At 35.0% G+C, this 19,366-nt stretch overlaps 1 protein-coding gene across 2 annotated transcripts in view; it reads right to left on the reverse strand.

Annotated features, from left to right (window-relative positions):
• LOC138701615 (phospholipase DDHD1-like) overlaps positions 1–19,366 on the reverse strand; it is a 94,882-nt gene that overhangs the window by 62,927 nt on the left and 12,589 nt on the right. For both annotated transcript variants that reach the window (XM_069828689.1, XM_069828690.1), the window contains exons 5-6: positions 11,665–11,806; positions 11,197–11,303 (exon numbers count right to left, since the gene is read on the reverse strand). In XM_069828689.1, the coding sequence (XP_069684790.1) occupies positions 11,197–11,303; positions 11,665–11,806 (249 nt within the window). The remainder of the gene's footprint in view (positions 1–11,196; positions 11,304–11,664; positions 11,807–19,366) is intronic.

A 19,366-nucleotide genomic window follows, 5' to 3' on the forward strand; every position in this document is an offset into this window, starting at 1 on the left:
TGAAATTAGTGCTGAGGTAGTTAGGTGATTTCTGAAGTGAAAATCGTTCAATTTATAAGGGTGAAATCAAAAATAACTTTTGTAGCCTTTCCTTGTCCTTAATTGGAAATTTGAGTAACTTCATATGACAATATTTCTTCCTTCTTCTACAGTTAACATAATCGCAGATGGGCATTTCTAAATGAAGTTTGTTACACAGAAACCTTTGAGACAATATTGACACTTGAAGTTCTTTATATAGTTCATCTATAAGAGTTAAATTAGCGCTGAGGTAGTTTCCTTCATACTCAGCTTATTCACCTTACATACATGAGTCTGTAACAGGTTAGGTTTGGTCAGTGCTGTCATGGTAATTTTTTTCTTGGCCATACACCCCACCCCTTGTTTTCTCCCTTGAAATATATTTTACTCTCCTCTCTCTATTTCTCCAATTGTCATTTAATTATTTTTTTTAATATTAAAGAAGAAGTAAAGAAATTGTTTTGCTTTACAATTTAATTGTACAAGTTTGATTTAAAGAATACACCATGTAGCACCACCATAGATGCACACTTGTCTCGATGAATCTTGGAGTGTATATTTGCAGCACTTCTTGTTTTTCAACCATTATTTTATATAATTCTGGATTCCAGTGCTGAAGAGGTGGATAATTTTTGTTTATGAACATCAAAATAGGTACCGGTAGGTACAGTAGGAACAGGAAGAGATGATCTAAGATCTGTATAGATCTCCACGTACAAAACTTAGGCACCCATATGCCGTATGGCTCCTTACAGACAAAATTTTCATTTCCCCATACGATTAATTAAAAAAAATTGTAGGTTCCATACGATATATGGCCTCGTGTGGCCTCCATGACAGCACTGGGGTCAGTTAGTTTAGGCACTTTTACACCTTGCATATACAATCAAATGCATCTCCACAAAAAAATTCCTTATAAATTGAACGGTTTTCACTTCAGAAATCACAGGAACCGCTTCACCCAGGTAAGTAGTTAGCAGTTAATCATTTCAAAGCTCTTGTTATATTATGAAATTGCATCACACAATGCTACCAAAATAAATGTTCCCAGTGTTAAAATTACAGAGTGTAAATTTCGCTTAGGACAGTTTTTGCTCTGGAAAATTAAAAGAAACAAACAGTATATCAAACCAGCAGCTGAGACACAAAGCACCTGAAATTCGAAAGTGGTTAAAAATTTTTATATTTCGTTCTTTCTTATTTACCAGCAACAGAAGTACCGATATCAGATTTTTTGCAGAGCTAATATCAGAGGCCCCTCCTATTAGAGAATGTTTTGAATATTATTATATTCTGGAAAACTACATTGGCACATCAACCTCTCCTCCCCCCGCCTGAATTCTGGGCTGAAGCACGAAAATTTCGAAATGTACAAACTACAGATGCGGCAGAATATTACCACAATGGTCTTCAGCAAGAATTTTGTAAGACATTTCCAAATATCTTCATGGTCATTATATGTATTAAAATAAAACATATACTACATGTGAAGTACCTACTAAAAATGAGAGAAATAGAAATGGGAAGGACAATAAAAAAAAGTGGAATGGACAAACACTAAGAAACTATTCATCTTGAATCAGTATGAACAATAGGACACTTTTTTTTGGTGTTAGTGGTATAGAATATGAAATTAAGTTGCATCAATAAGTTTTTCGAGTTTAGCATTACTTTAACCTTCAGACTACCAAGCGGGGTCAGAAGAGACCCCGACGCAAAATTTTTAATTATTTTCATGTGAAAATGGTATCTGTGCACATTGATACTTCTTGTTATTGTCAGACTTGTTTATCGCGTCATGTCTGTTGTGTTGGTTACGTAAGTGTTCCATCCCTAAGAGAATAATATTTATTTTTATTCAGTGGGGTCTCTGTTGACCCCTCTTGGTAGTTTGTGTTGTACAAAACTTTTGTCACTAGTTTATTTTCTTTGCCCATTGTTGTTGTTGATAAGCCTTTCAGGTATCTCAAATTGTTTGTACATTGTTGTTGGGAATCTGTCTACACTTTTAGTTCAGTAGATTACTGGTTTAGATTGAGTTGTACACGATTACTCTTCTTGATACATAAAAATGTCAGGAAGGAAAATGTATAAATCCATGGCGCTACAGCCCTTTGCAGGGCCAAGACCGACCAGCCGGCTGCTGGCCTCACGTCCACATGCCGAAGCAGAGGTGGACGATCATCCACCAGAATGAAGGTATTGTGTGGTTAGCAAGATGATCCCCCTAGCGTTATAGCTGGTTTGCGAAACCGGATTTTCGCTACCCATCGTAGCTCCCGAAGTGCATAACATTGCTCTGTGGGCACCGGTCCCATACACTGGCCGAAATTTTATGAGATAATTTCTTCCCCATGAGGACTCGAACCAGCGCGCATTCCTTAACTTGAGTCGTAGGCAGGATGCCTTAGACCACGACGCCACGGCGTGGGAGAGGAAAATATATGACATACATAAGCAGGAACATGTTGGTGAAGTGACTCATATGATACAGAGCGAGAGTGAGAGTGAAAATGAAGAAGTAGTTGTACTTCTTCATTTTCACTCTGTCAGAATTAGAAGAGACAAATGGAAGAGGTTGAAGAAGTAGCAGATGAAATAGAAAATAGTGATACTGATGTTGATGTTGGTGCAGATGAAAATGATGATATGGAGATTGAGGAAAATTATACGAGTAAAAATGGTCTGTCTTGGTCTAAAACTCCACCAAAAATCACACGACGAACAGTTCAAAATATTGTTAGAGTGCCTTCGGTGCTTACATGTGCATCTCAGAGACTTCAGACAATGAATGATGTTTTCAAGATATAGTTTGGTGATAGTATTTGAAAAATTATTGTAGACTGTACTAATAAAAAGGCACAGGCTTTTCATGAAAAATGGAATACAAAAAAAATCCAGAAAAACAGAGACAATGGCTGCCAACAGATGTCGATGAAATGCATGCATTTTTGATAACCATGAGTGTTTTGACAGCTAACGTGGAGTCTTAGAGTTTTTATGAACTACAGAGCCCATGTACAAAAGAGACATATTTCTTGCTGCAATATCTCGAACTCTATTTCAGCATTTATTGACATTCATCAGATTTGATGACACTAGTACAGGAGATGAAAAGAGACGGAATGATAAACTGGCTGCTATCAGAGATGTCTTCAGTTTGTTTGTCGACCACTGTAAGTCCACCTACTGTAAGATGTGTATTAGAATTGTAGCTGAACAACTTGTTTCTTTCCGAGGATGCTGCCCTTTCATTGTTTATATGAAATCAAAAGCTGCTAAGTATGAAATGAAAATTTGGGTCCTGGTTGATGTAGAAACAAGTTACGCAATAAACTTACAGGTGTACACTGGAAAAGAAGGGGCTGCTCCTGAAAAAATCAATGTCAAAGAGTAGTGTTTGATCTAACCAGCTGCCTACAAGGAGGGTACGGCATTACGACAGATATTCTTTCTTACATCTATTCCACTTGCAAGTGAACTTTACGAGAAATATTTGACACTGTGTGGAACAATGAGAAAGAATAGGCATGGAATACCCAAGGTATTGTTGCCTAGCCCTAAAATGGGGTGTCGATACTATGGACAAAAAACATACATATATTCGTTGTCCTATGTCTCCATATGGGGAGCATAGGGCCACAACAGAAAAGCGCCATTCTGACCTATTTGCGGGCAAGGCCTTCACTTCTCTCCAGTTCTTCCCTAGATTTTGAGCTTCTTCTTGAACAGACCGCTGCCACGTTATCCTGGGCCTTCCTGTTTTCTTACTCCCCTGAGCATTCCATTCGAGTGGTTCTGTAGCAATGTTCCCTTCTGGGCGTCTCAGGGTGTGTCCAATCCAGCGCCATTTTCTTCTTTTTATCTCCAGATGAATGGACTTCTGTTGCATCTTCTTCCAAAGTAATGTATTGAAAGTGACGTTCGGCCACCATACCCCCAATATGTTTTGTAAACAACGATTCACAAATGTTTGCAGTTCATGAGTGAGGCATTTTGTCACTTTCCATGTCTCACTGCCAGAGAGAAGAACTGATTTTACATTGCTCTCAAACAAGCGCAGTCTATGGACAAAATGGTAAATGAATATTCTGTGAAAACCACAAGACGATGATCTTGTGTCTTATTCCTGAACATTGTCGACATTGGGTGTCTCAATGCTTATGTAATATGGAAGGCAAAGAATACACATCTTCAGTCAAGTTCTACACACAGAATAATGTACTTTCTGCTCCAATTTGGGAAGGAGCCGATCATTCCGAAAACGAAACGACGACTTCAGCAAAACACAGGATTTCACAAACCAGCAATAACTGCAATGAGATATCTTGTTCCTGAGCGAGAGCCTATGGGAAGAGAAGATAGTGAACCTCTAATCAAGCTATATGAAAAGCTGATGTCAGTTGTGCCCTAGAAAACTGTCAGGAATGCTAGTGAATCCTGTGAAATGTGTAAAAACAATGCATGTGCAAAAGCCATATCAAGAAAATAACCAAAACATTGTGTCTGTCATGCAGTGAAACTGTGAAGTGGACTTCAGATGTGAAGTTTGTTACATAAATTTCTTCTGTTCAGTTGTACACCCTATTTATTTTTCGTGAATATTTTTGCTCTTATTGTCAAAAATATACCTGCCCCAAATTAGTTTGAACTTTTAATTTGAACTCAAGATAGAAATTGTGAAAAACTTGAATGCATGAATTCGAAATATGAAAAAAATACTAGAGAAGAAAATTTCAGTTAGGTTAAGGTAAAATTGGACTTCTATTGTTTCCGAACTCATTGTTTAAATATGTTGTATTTTCAAAATGCACTATATTAATAATTTTCTTTTAAGTATTTTATTACAAATTGTTTTCATTGTTCTTTATAAAGCAATTTCTTCTCGGGGTCTTGGCTGACCCCGCTTGGTAGTTGGTGTTGGTCTTAGAGCTTGGTAGTCTGAAGGTTAAGTATTTATTGTCCCCCTGTTGGAAAGATGGAATTACTTTGTTTGAAACTTGATGAAATTTTATTGTACCTTAACTCAATTTATTAAGGTACAATAAAATTCAAAATAATAACTGCAGGCCATTTTAAAATAAATCTGTTGGGTGTAAATTATTTCTTAATTTATTAGGACCATAAAGGTATTGTTACAAGCGATAGATTGAATCATTTTTATCTTAATAATTTAATGTAGGATGATTATTTCGGGAATTGTTATGCTCTAAATTGTGAGGATATTTTAATACTTTTTTAAAATATAAATTTGGAATATGTTTCCAGTTAGTAAAGAGTAATTCAGAGAGACAGAGGTCTCAAGCATATTTATTGACACATGCCGGAATTATTAAATATGAAAAAAAGAATTCTTGCACTAACATACTGTTTATAAAGTAACCAAATCTTAAGAAATACAGTATATGTACTGGTATTCTATATAAAGGCATAGGAGTGAATATAAATCTGTTTTAAGGAATTCCTATTTAATATTCCTGCTATAGGAACATGACAAAATAAATACAACGCAGCATGGAAGCTAATTCAACTCTTTTTATCGAGTATTGTTGATGAGATGTGTTATGAAGGTAGACCGAATCATTCAATATAAATGTATAAATAGGACGAATAATAATAGATTAATTTCAGTGTATGTAGTATCAAAACTGAAAGCGGTAACTAGTCTATGAATGATGTCTTAACAAGTATAAATAAAATGGACTCTTGACAAGAGACACACATTTGGCTTCAGTAATAACTAGGACTTCAAGGAATTTATGGTAGCTCACCTATCAGGCAAAACTCTGAATAGTCAGCATTGTCGAACTATAGAAGCGCGATTAAAAAGTATTTTTTTCCCCACCCATTACATATGATTGCTTTTTTCAAGTCCCGGTAATAACATTATTAAATTAATTATCCCACATATTTGGGTGGTGCCTTTCTTTGTTTCTGACATAATTTATGAGAGTTTCTCTTTTACACTTCAATAGAGAAATACAACTTTCAGTGGACAATGAACGTGTAACTCTAATGGAACTCTAAGAACCACAGCATTAATGTTTTCTTCTTTTCTTTCATGCCCTTTAGTTTTTGTTGCAGATAATATCATGCTATTGGATAATTATACATGCACCTTTCTAATAAAATTGGCATATATTTCACTGGTCTCAGAAGTAAAATTAAATGTATAATAGCTTCTCGGTGCAAAATATTTACTGAAAATTATTGTAGGATTTGACTAGAAATGTCACTTCTCAGGCAAGGTTATTCGTGGATGACTGTATAATATACAGAAAAAATTAGTGATAAATCTTATATCACCGCCTTGCAAAACTAGCTTGACGTTATTGAAAACTGGACTACAACAAATAAAATTAAAATCAATGTGAGCAAAAGTAAATCAATATGTATCCTTCTGTAAAACACAAAATTAAATTCGTCTCATATACCAATTAAATGGATCACCAGTGTCACAAGTAAACACTTAGGTACTGTATATATTTTAGTAACAAACTGGTTGAAATAAGTCACTAATATTACAAGGATAGCCTGGAAAACACTACATTTCTTTATGCGTATTCTTAAGAAAGCTAACCGAAAGTCAAAAGAATTAATGTACATAACCCATGTTCGGTCCACTGCTGTGGAGTAATGGTAGGCACATCTGACCGTGAAATGAGTGGGCCCGGGTTCAAATCCTGATTGGGGCAAGTTACCTGGTTGAGGTTTTTCCGAGGTTATCCCCAATTGTAAGGCGAATGTCATGTAATCTATGGCGAATCCTCAACCTCATCTTGCCAAATATCATTTCACTATCATCAATTCCATCGAGGCTAAATAACCTAGTAGTTGATACAACATCGTTAAATAATCAATTTAAAAAAAGACGTCAGATAAGCAGAGGAAGTTACAAAAGCTTGTAGTGGCGAAGAATTTAAAGCGTCTGTGTTGTTAAAAAAAGGGAAGTAGTACAAATGGCAGAAAAAGTGGATAGCTTATATTGATGTATTTGTTACGTGACATTACACAGGAGATATCACCACATATAGTTGTAAACAACCGTGGATATTTTAAATCTGAAAGTGTACTTTAGTGTAATTTTTTTTATTGGGTTATTTTACGACGCTGTATCAACATCTAAATTATTTAGCGTCTGAATGATATGAAGGTGATAATGCCGGTGAAATGAGTCCGGGGTCCAGCACCGAAAGTTACCCAGCATTTGCTCGTATTGGGTTGAGGGAAAACCCCGGAAAAAACTTCAACCAGGTAACTTGCCCCGACCAGGATTCGAACCCGGGCCACCTGGTTTCGCAGTCAGACGCGCTGACCATTACTCCACAGGTGTGGACACTTTAGTGTAATCAAGTGTTGCTTTGTATAATAAGAACTGTAGACACAGTGTATACGGTAAATCTCTATATGCATTTGAAAAGATTAGTAATCAACTTGACAGAAATGTTCGTGTGTCACAATATAATTTGTAATATTTTATTTGTTAATGGCACTGTTATTTTTATTAAAGTATGCGATTTAGCAGTTACATGTACTTCACAAATGTCTTAATTGTTTCAAAAACAATTAAATGCATTTATGACATTTGGCACAATAATATGAACATTTTCCATTTTGGTAATAAATTAAGTGGCAAGAAAATGTTCATGTGTCACACCATATAATATTTAATATTTTTTACATTATTAATTATTCCTTTTCATTATGGTTTTCTGTTTATATTTCGGAATGCTTACGTTAAAAAACAGTGATGTGTCTTTCATGAACTCCTAAGTATTTGATTAAGTATCCTGTGAAGATCATAGTTACTTCGAAAATGTTACGTGTGTGACTATGGAATGACCCATCAGTATTGTTAGTATTGTTACAAATTACAAAACCTGAAACTGTTAGAATGGGATCAGGAGTAGTGACAAAAAATGTAATGTTGTAGGCCTACATCAACATGACTATTTTAATCCAGTTTCTAATAGTTTTTAAGGTTTGAAGGCCTTTTGAGGTAAACAGTATTGAACATGTGAGGGAAGGGCTATTTCTTGGTAATGGATTAGACCTGTATATTTTATAATATTATTAACTATATATTGTTAAAGTACCTAGTAAATATCGTAATATGTATATTATATAATACTGTAAACGAGACAATATCACAGGCTGCAAACTAGATTATTCTTGTTTTTGTATAATTATACGAACATGTCTGAAATAAACAAGACTACCATTGGTTAGGTTAGGATAGGATTACTTATATATTGTAATCAGGCTATATGCACAAATTTTCCAATATACTACTATCATAACTAAATAGGTAATGTTAACATTAATTTTCATAAGTTTTTGTGGTGCAAATTAAAATGATTCAAAGTAAAGTATAACAAAACTCCGACAACATTATAATTATGAACGTCAAATTCTCTTATTTTATTTATTTTTCAGTGTTTAGTCCCTTATTTCCCATTCTTCTTTGGATTTATCATTAGTGAAATATCAATTAACGGATAAATTATGTTATACACTCAGTTGATAATATAAATAATATTCACGACAAATATATAAAAACAGAAGAGATAACGAATCATAATTTAGCCCACCGATAACTTTATAACATGGTCTAAAAATTCTAGGTAGATTGGCTTTTCGCGAGACTCTGCATTGTATTCTATTCAATACAAAGGCGTACTTTATCTTATCTCTCCGCTTCGCCCACGTGACAACTATAATTAGAACTCCCTCGTTCCGAACTTGCCTAGGTCATATAGGCCAATAATATTTATCCATGGTCATCAATTGTCGACAGTACATACCGTTGCTTACGAGAATATCTCGTAAGCAAGAAATAATCGATTTAGACCGACCAGACCGGTTCAGAGTTCGTGTCTCGTGATGGTGTTGGTCATTGTGCCATCTGTTGACGATTATTGAACTACATCAAGCCGGCCTCGACTGCAAACCCTAAAGCCTATATAAAAGAGCTATCTGTTAGTATATATGATCTAGGGTATATCTTAGAATTAATATAACTTAGTGTTATTTTCAGTGGGCTTACGTACAGTCACATACTACATTAGAAACATGACAAAAGTATCATTGAAGTGCTTTTTGATATGTGTAAAATGTTTTTTTTTTTTCATTCCTTTCTATAAAATATAGTTGAGAATGTGAAAATCATGCAGTTTTTAAGTTAATGTCTGCAACTCTGAGCGACTGTCCTTGAGCTTCATTTTAATAAATGGCCATTACAAATGCTAGTCACATTGAAATTGCAGTTGCTTAAAATCGAAAGGCATTTTAGTGAGTATCATAGAAATACATGGGATAAAAACATCTTCTCCTTTCGTTTTGACAGCTAATGTTGTTACTTCTATTACATCTTTCATGAGTTTTTCTCACCAATTCTCGTTCCATCATAATTTTGGTGGGTCAATATTTTTCGCAGTAGTACTATTGGTGATTCAATATTAAGTATTCAATTATGTAATAGCAATACTTGTGCTTTCAAAAAATTCAGTTGGATAAACACACCCTGCTCACTATGTACAACTATCGAGAAATTCATAATATGGTCCTGGACTGCGTAAATATACTTACTGTATTAATTGTCTTCTAGATTTTAGCCTTCATGATGTATCAACAATGTAATTTAATTTCGTGTTACAATTTCCATGGCCTCGTGAAAGTCGATGTTGAATACAACAGACAATAATAAAGAACAATTAAGGGGCTTTGAACAAAAAGCAGGTAAGTGACGGAAACCTAGTTTTGAGGAAATTACAGTTAAAGTTCTATATGCAATGGAATATTATACACTAGTTTGGTGAAATGATGCCCATATAGCAGCACTGCACAGTGTGATCACTTACCTGATTTTATCCCAAAGAAACATCCTTTTTTAATAATGTCACTTACCTGCTTTTTGTTCTGAGCCCCTCAATTGACTGTAGAAGATTTTGCATTTTAATATTATACATGAATATTTGATCTATTTATTTTTATTTTTTATATTTTTAATTAATTTAACTTCCATTTGCACAATTTTAATGTAGCCTATGTTCTTCTCCTGGTTATGAAGATAAAATGTGCAAACTTTGGCACATATCGGTCAAGGCATGTAGATTTGTAGAGAGAACATACCCACATACATACATATATACCCATATTCAATTTTATATATTAAGATTAAAGTCATACATGGTCTCTCACTGCCAAACTTGGTAACAATCTCCAAATATGCCAAAGGAAAATGTTGAGAAGGATAATAGGCTTATCACTGAGGAACAAAGTTCCAAATGAAATGTTCCAAGAGATGTCAGCAATTGTTTCGGCTTGGACAGGTACCAGAGAATAAAAACAAACAGTATTGTCAACAAGGTAGTGACAAAATCATTCAAATCCTGCAAATGAACTGAAAGGGAGGATATTATGGAATATGAATGGGAGGATGTAATTGGGAGAGTAAATCCACCCAAGAAAGTATCAAGAAAGGGCTTGCTTATATTCCATTCTAGAACTTGACACAAAATAATACGTATAATTTTTTACAGTTATTCACGTGCTGTTATCTAGACTTGTCATTCGAAAGAACTGAAAATATTTTTGAAACATTTTAGAAGAATGTGATCACTTATATTGAAATTTTGTGTAGTTTTTTCAAATAGTTTTGTCCGTGTTACTATTTATAGCAGTTTTTGAAATTGTCTCTCCAGTTTTTCTGTTCCTGATAAATTATATTTTCATTGTTTAACACGTATATGGTGTAATGTAACATCAGCAATGGGAAACTTTGCACCACCCCTCTTAAAACTCTGGCAGTGCAAAGTAATCCCCAACTATGGGTAACTTTGCACCAATTTTTGGCAATTATAAATTTCAAAAGACATTTATTTTCGAAGATATGACTGGTTAAATACATTCCTGCATATTCCTAGAACATATAAAGCAAATGCCCGTCTCAAAATTAGACATTTAAAGACTACATACAAGCTGAAAACAAATTTTTAACTAGAAAATGGTGCAAAGTTACCCCATCTTATGGTATAAGATTTAATTTAATTTCAAAGAATTTTATTTCACAAAGAAGCATTGTTCTTAATAATGGCTACATACATTTTTTACCACGGATTCAAAAAACACTGTAACAGTGACATAAAATGCAGTATGCAATTTGTAACTTCTTACCTCCATCAAGTTTGAGTGATGATCGCCATTCAACTGGGAAGAATTCTGCACGATTTTCTGATGAAGAAAAGTATTTCTGTTTGAGCCATGCTACACAATCACGAAACCTGTCGGTATAAAAAAAATACACTGCATATTCAAGGAACTATTTTTTTTTCAATTTGAAATACTTTCCCCGAGTTTCATAACATGTATGGTATAATGAATGTGTCCAGATAAATTCACAACAATATTCTACTTGCTTCTAATAAAACAAATAAAGATATGATATATAATTTAGTAAAATTACTTTATATAATGTACGTTAAACAATGTGTTACATAAACGTAACGGTTGTATAATATTTTTTAAAAGTATCAGCATTTACGTACACTTATTTTATTGTTAATATATTTCATTTAATTGATATGGAGTTAACTGTGAACTTGAAAATTTAGACCAACTAGAATAAACACAGAAATTACATACGCAGAGGTATTGCGGATGATTCGACCTGTATCCATCTTCTGACCAATGCCATGGATCACGAACACAAGATGTGTGATGTCTACTGGACGATCAGTCTGGGTGGCATGCAATTTATACCCTCGACACAGACGGTATCCAGTAGCTGTTAACATTTGTATACAAATTATAAAAAAGTAATTTATATGTTGGCACATGCCAAAGAAAATAATCATTCAGATATTTCTGTAATCAACATTATTTATTTGTTATTTACTAATGACTTACCGAAAGTAGTAAAATATTCCAAATGTCTGATGTATGTTTATGATTTGAAACTATATAAAGTAATTACTAATAAAATTATGTTAATTTACTACAAGATGATCTACATAATATATACAAATGGAGTTTAGGCAATAAGTTATTTAATATTAATAAATATTTTATTCTTAGCTTTAAATAATAATCCGTGGCGCTACAGCCCATGAGGGGCCAAGTTAACATGTTAAAAACAATATTGGGAACACACTGCAAAATGAATGGGGAAATATTGACAAGAAAATACTCAGAAATTCAGGTGTTTATTTCACTTGTAACTTCATTTAAATTGCACATTAATGACAGTAAATTAATCTTGCAGGAATTTACAGTTTATATTTAGAAATTCTTAAAAGTTCAGAAATACGAATACAATGATTATCCTTTTCAATTATTTGGTAAGATCCAAATTGGAATTTGCTTCAGATGTTTGGTCACACGTGTATAAGTTTCATATAAATAATACTCAAAAGATTCAGAAGAAGTTTATGAGTATTTTTAAAAAATATGGAATAACGCCTTTAGCTAACAATGTAAGTTGTATGTCCATATTAAATGAGTTTAACTCAATATAATTGTAAGAAAATAGCACAATTAACTTCACGCATGCGCACGCGCGCATGCGCACGCGCACGCACACGCACACGCACACGCACACGCACACACACACACACACACACACACACACACACACACACACACACACACACACAAGATATATTACTTAAAAAGAAAAACTTTATGCCCTCAAAATTGCTGGATTCATGGAGAGAAAAATCCAAAAAGGATAGCTACCCTTGAAAATAGGGGTACCCAGTGGTAACAGCACTTAAATTAATTGTAGATCAACAATATTTTAATCTTTATTTATTTATTTCTTATATATATATATATATATATATATATATATATATATTTGGCAGCTATCCGTGACAGGAATAATTTATTTTATATATACAGTACTGTACAAATGATTATTTACAATTAACAAGGAATGTCTTAATACATTAATGGCTATATCTTGAAATTCCAAAAGATCAAAATGGAAACGATGAAAGAAATTTGTACAAAATCTGGAGATAAGTGCCCTTTGCACCAAAGAGCAAGTAAATTTATCACAACCATTGTCCACGGATGTGACAGTTAATCAATGGATGCGACTAAATGCTAATTTTAATAAATTTTAAATTTATTTGAAATTATGGAATATTATAGAGGTAGATTTATAAACAAACAAACAAACAAACAAACAGAGAGCTTAAATAATTATAACATCTGTATTCTAGTACCATCCAAATGAGCAAATCTCGTGTTTGGGAGCAGTTCAGCATTACCATTATTACAACCAATTATTTAGTGTTGCTCTTACTATTATTATTATTATTATTATTATTATTATTATTATTATTATTATTATTATTATAACTAAGGCTTAAAACATAAAATTTACATATATTAATGGTATAATAAAAACATATTATTTACAGCAAGAAATATTTTAAAAGAATCACACAAAATAAATGATACAATATATACCTAATTATTTTTTTTTAATTTGTCATTGACGAATTTTGTTAGTTCAGGTTTTTATAATAAAATAATTGATAACAATAGTTATTAGAGGCCATGTATTGTGGGTCCCTATCACCACGGCATGGCGCATCCTCAGGTTGCGGATAGAGGAGACAGCCTCCAGATATGGAGGGTAGCTGCGAATATATTGAATAAGCAGTCGTGGACAGCCGATAAGGGGTGGTCCTCCAGCTTGGAGGTTGGGCGAAGGGCTAACAACCCATCACCGTAAAAAACAGCTTGTTACGAATCCCTACAATAAGCCTCGGAATAGGACTGATTCTCTGGCACGACCACAGCAAAGGAATAAGGTTTTGAGATTTGGCACTTGGAACGTAACTAGTCTTTATAGAACAGGAGGGGTAACATTAGTAGCAAAAGAACTAGCTAGATATAGAATAGACTTCGTGGGAGTACAAGAGGTTAGGTTAGATGGGAATGGCATATCACAAATAGGAGATTACTTGTTGTATTATGGGGTAGGAAACAATAATCACCAATTAGGAACAGGATTCTTTGTTCATAAAAGAATAAAATCAGCAGTAAAAAAGGTCGAATTTATCAGTGACAGGTTATCATATTTAGTACTTAAGGGTAGATGGTGCGACATCATAGTTATAAATGCTCACGCCCCTACAGAAGAGAAAGACGACCATATAAAGGATAGCTTCTATGAGAAATTGGAAAATACTTTTGATCAGTTCCCTAGATATCACATGAAAATTTTATTGGGGGATTTCAACGCTAAAGTAGGACGAGAGGATATTTTTAGACCAACTATTGGAAAAGAGAGCCTACACGCAATTAGTAGTGACAATGGAGTTAGATTAGTCAACTTTGCCACATCGAAAAATTTAATTGTCAAAAGTACAACATTCCCCCATAAGGATATACATAAATATACTTGGACTTCTCCACATGGATTGACACACAACCAAATAGATCACATCTTCATAGATAAACGGAGACATAGTAGTATAGTAGATATTCGAACTTTCAGGGGTGCAGACTATAATTCTGACCATTATTTGGTGATTGGAGAATTAAGAGAAAAATTATCAGTAGCCAAGCGAGTAGAGTAACAAGTTAATATTACTAAATTCAATATTTTGAAATTAAAGGACGAGGAAGCTAAGCAAAATTATCAGGTCGAAATTTCGAATAGGTTTGCCACTTTAGAAAGTTCCGACGAAGTTGAGAAAGAATTAGATGTTAATAGCGTGTGGGAAAATATCAGAGGTAGTATCAAAATTGCAGCTGAGCAGAGCATAGGTTACTATGAAACTAAGAAAAAGAAACCGTGGTTTGATGAAGATTGTTGCATGGTAGTAGAAAGAAGGAAACAGGCAAAATTGAAATTCTTACAGGATCAAGTTGAGGAGAAGAGAGATAATTATTTCAATGAAAGACGGGAAGCAAGTCGTACACTTAGGAATAAAAAGAGAGGTTACTTGAAGGAAAAACTGAATGAGGTAGAAACAAATAGTAAGAATAAAAACATTCGAGATTTATATAAGGGTATAAAGGAATTCAAGAACGGATATCAGCCAAGGGTACACGTGATCAAGGATGAGAATGGTGACTTGCTTGCAGACTCTCCATCAATCCTAAACAGATGGAAAAACTATTTTGTGCAACTACTAAATGTACATAGGCCAAATAGAAATGATCGGGACGAAATTGAAATACAAACTGCTGAGCCATTTATACCTGCACCCACGCTTTCAGAAGTCGAAATTGCAATAGAAAATCTGAAAAAGTACAAATCTCCAGGTATCGATCAAATTCCAGCAGAATTAATACAAGAGGGTGGAAGGGCATTATATAGCGAAATTTATAAACTTATACTTGCTATTTGGGAAAAGGAAATTGTACCAGAACAATGGAAGGAGTCCATAATTGTACCTATTTTTAAAAAGGGGGACAAAACCAACTGCGGTAACTTTCGAGGAATATCACTTTTGTTGACGTCGTACACAATTTTGTTCAATATTCTTTTGAGAAGATTAACTCCATACGTAGATGAAATTATTGGGGATCATCAGTGCGGTTTTCGGCATAATAGATCGACTATTGATTAGATTTTTTGTATTCGACAGATAATGGAGAAAAAATGGGAGTATAAGGGTACAGTACATCAGTTATTCATAGATTTCAAAAAGGCATATGACTCGGTTAAGAGGGAAGTATTATATGACATTCTTATTGAATTTGGTATTCCCAAGAAACTAGTTCGATTAATTAAAATGTGTCTCAGTGAAACATACAGCAGAGTCCGTATAGGTCAGTTTCTATCTGATGCTTTTCCAATTCACTGCGGGCTAAAGCAGGGAGATGCACTATCACCTTTACTTTTTAACTTCGCTCTAGAATATGCCATTAGGAAAGTTCAGGATAACAGGCAGGGTTTGGAATTGAACGGGTTACATCAGCTTCTTGTCTATGCGGATAACGTGAATATGTTAGGAGAAAATACACAAACGATTAGGGAAAACACGGAAATTTTACTTGTAGCAAGTAAAGCGATCGGTTTGGAAGTAAATCCCGAAAAGACAAAATATATGATTATGTCTCGTGACCAGAATATTGTACGAAATGGAAATATAAAAATTGGAGAGTTATCCTTCGAAGAGGTGGAAAAATTCAAATATCTTGGAGCAACAGTAACAAATATATATGACACTCGGAAGGAAATTAAACGCAGAATAAATATGGGAAATGCGTGTTATTATTCGGTTGAGAAGCTCTTATCATCCAGTCTGCTGTCCAAAAATCTGAAAGTTAGAATTTATAAAACAGTTATATTACCGGTTGTTCTGTATGGTTGTGAAACTTGGACTCTCACTCTGAGAGAGGGACATAGGTTAAGGATGTTTGAGAATAAGGTTCTTAGGAAAATATTTGGGGCTAGGCGGGATGAAGTTACAGGAGAATGGAGAAAGTTACACAACACAGAACTGCAAGCATTGTATTCTTCACCTGACATAATTAGGAACATTAAATCCAGACGTTTGAGATGGGCAGGGCATGTAGCACGTATGGGCGAATCCAGAAATGCATATAGAGTGTTAGTTGGGAGACCGGAGGGAAAAAGACCTTTAGGGAGGCCGAGACGTAGATGGGAGGATAATATTAAAATGGATTTGAGGGAGGTGGGGTATGATGATAGAGACTGGATTAATCTTGCACAGGATAGGGACCGCTGGCGGGATTATGTGAGGGCGACAATGAACCTTCGGGTTCCTTAAAAGCCATTTGTAAGTAAGTAAGTTATTAGAGGAGAAAAATTTGCACCGGCACCAGAAAAATTCGTTTCAATCCCCAGCACCAGAGTGTATTTTTCTCCTCTAATAACTATTGTTACCATAACAGATAAATTCTGTAGGACCAAAAATTAATCTTTACATTGAAAATAATTGAATATCTAAGGACAAAATTTGAACTGTGTTTTAAACCAGCAGCTGAAAAGTGTTAGGTTCAATTAATGGATTTTTGTATGGTTTCTTCTTGCATAAATTTTTCTCTAATTCATAGATTAAAATATTTAGAAAATGAGAAAGACGGAAAAAAGAAGACAATGTACAGAATTGAGCACAGGAAGATCTACTGTCAAGTATATAGACACGCAAAATATTTAAAGTGTATTTGCGAAATATTTGAAGTGGATTTAATGTTAAATACCAAGATTTGATTTAGATCAGTGGTGTCACGAAATCAGCGTGGCAACTTATATTTTGTAGATATTTGTTATTTAGCGTGCTTTGTTGTAAAAGATGGTATACAACTATATAACTACTCAACACTCAAGCAGGGATGTAGAAAATGTTACACTAAGTGATTGCAGTTGTAGGGAAATAATAACCATACAAATAAGACAATTTATGTGATAAGTGCCTGAGATACATCATGTACATTCATAAAACATTATCATCTGCAGTAAATAAATTTTATGAATTTATGTAACAATTTCTACAAAAAATAAAGGAATAAAGAACGAACATTATTTGAAAACTGACACATTTATGATAAATAATTATAATTTTATGACTATATATTTATAAATTAACACTACCTCACGTTAAATAATACACGAGGCGCATCCAGAAAGTAAGTTTCCCTATTTAAAAAAAAAAAGAACACACACTTTCAGGAAAACATTTATTGGCAACAGGTACAGCAATGTTTCAGCTATTTTTCAACATAGCCACCATCAGAATTGAGGCACTTGTTGTATCGTGGGATCAACTTTTGTATCCCTCTGTCGTAGAACTCTGCCGCCTGTGAATGGAACCAGCATGTAACAGACGTCTTCAGCTCTTCGTCGTTACCAAAACGCTCACCGGAGGACAGGAATTTCTTGAGCCGCAAGAAAACGTGAAAATCGCTGGGAGCAAGATCAGGACTGTAGGGTGGATGATCAAACAATTCCCAGCCAAATTCCGTCAGAACAGCTGCTGTGCGCCAAGCCGTATGTGGACGAGCATTGTCATGGAGGAGCACAACACCTGCAGTAAGCATTCCACGCCTCTTGTTTTGAATGGCATGTCGCAATTTTCGCAGTGTTTCACAGTAATGGTCAGTGTTCACTGTTTCACCTCTTGAAAGGAAGTCAATGAGCAGAATGCCCTTCCTGTCCCAGAACACCGTGCACATCACTTTCTGTACCGACAGCGTCTGTTTGAATTTCGTCCTGACTGGAGATCCACTATGCCGCCAATGCATTGACTGCTGCTTGGTTTCCGGGGTGAAGTGCGAAATCCAAGTCTCATCGCCCGTGACGATCCTGTCGAGGAACTCGTCGCAGTCATAGTGATACCATTGCAGAAATGTCAGTGCTGCTCCTGAACGTTGCATTTTGTGTTCGGGTGTCAGGTTTTTCGGCACCCACCTGGCACACACTTTTTTGAACAGCAGGTGCTTAGTGACAATCTCATGCAACAAGGATCGCGATATCTACGGAAAATGGCTGCTCAGCTCCGTAATCGTGAAGCGACGGTTCTCCATGATGCACTGCCGCACCAGCTCAACACGATCATCATTGATGAGGGATGGTCGCCCACTGTGCTCTTCATCATGGACCTTCGGAAAACTGCCTACACCAGCGACGCACCATCTGCTTACACATGATGTTTGGCCCGTAGACCTGACAGAGCTGCCGATGAATTACAATTGGCGCAATGCTTTGTGCATTAAAGAACTTTATCACTGACCAAACCTCGCAGGCGGCGGGAGAAGGAATAAGAACTTCCATTTCGGACCACTGCTGCCATGCTACTGGCACCAGGCGGGACCTGTCCGGCTGGCATATGATTGATACGTCATAGATCTGTTACGCATGCACAATTGACATGGCTAATTACGTTTACTTTCAAGGGGAAAAAATCGGGAAACTTACTTTCTGGATGCACCTCGTATTATTCTAAGGGAAAACAGTATGTATTGGACTTGCATTATATTGTGTCATGCATCACTGGAAGAAAGAAACAAATACTGGCATGTAAATCATCATCATCTTCATCATCATCATCATCTTCCTAACAGGTGATAGTCCTAGAAGGACTGTTCTGGCCTACAAAAGTTTCCCCCATCTCTTCACAGGGCGACCCAGTGATCTTTTCCCTGTTGGTCTGTAGTAAATATGTAATACATATACAAACTGAAAAACTTTAAAGTTTCTAAGCTTTCATTTTATTGCTCACCTATTACAATGTGTATAATGTCAAAACACATTTTCTTAAATTGCAAAAGTTAATTTTTCTCACTTGAAGGGCCTGCTGCAGACATTTGACGTTAATTTTAGATATAACATTCCCTATATCAGGCAATATTACAT

Source organism: Periplaneta americana, chromosome 6, assembly GCF_040183065.1.
Source record: "Periplaneta americana isolate PAMFEO1 chromosome 6, P.americana_PAMFEO1_priV1, whole genome shotgun sequence".
Lineage (NCBI taxonomy): Eukaryota > Metazoa > Arthropoda > Insecta > Blattodea > Blattidae > Periplaneta > Periplaneta americana.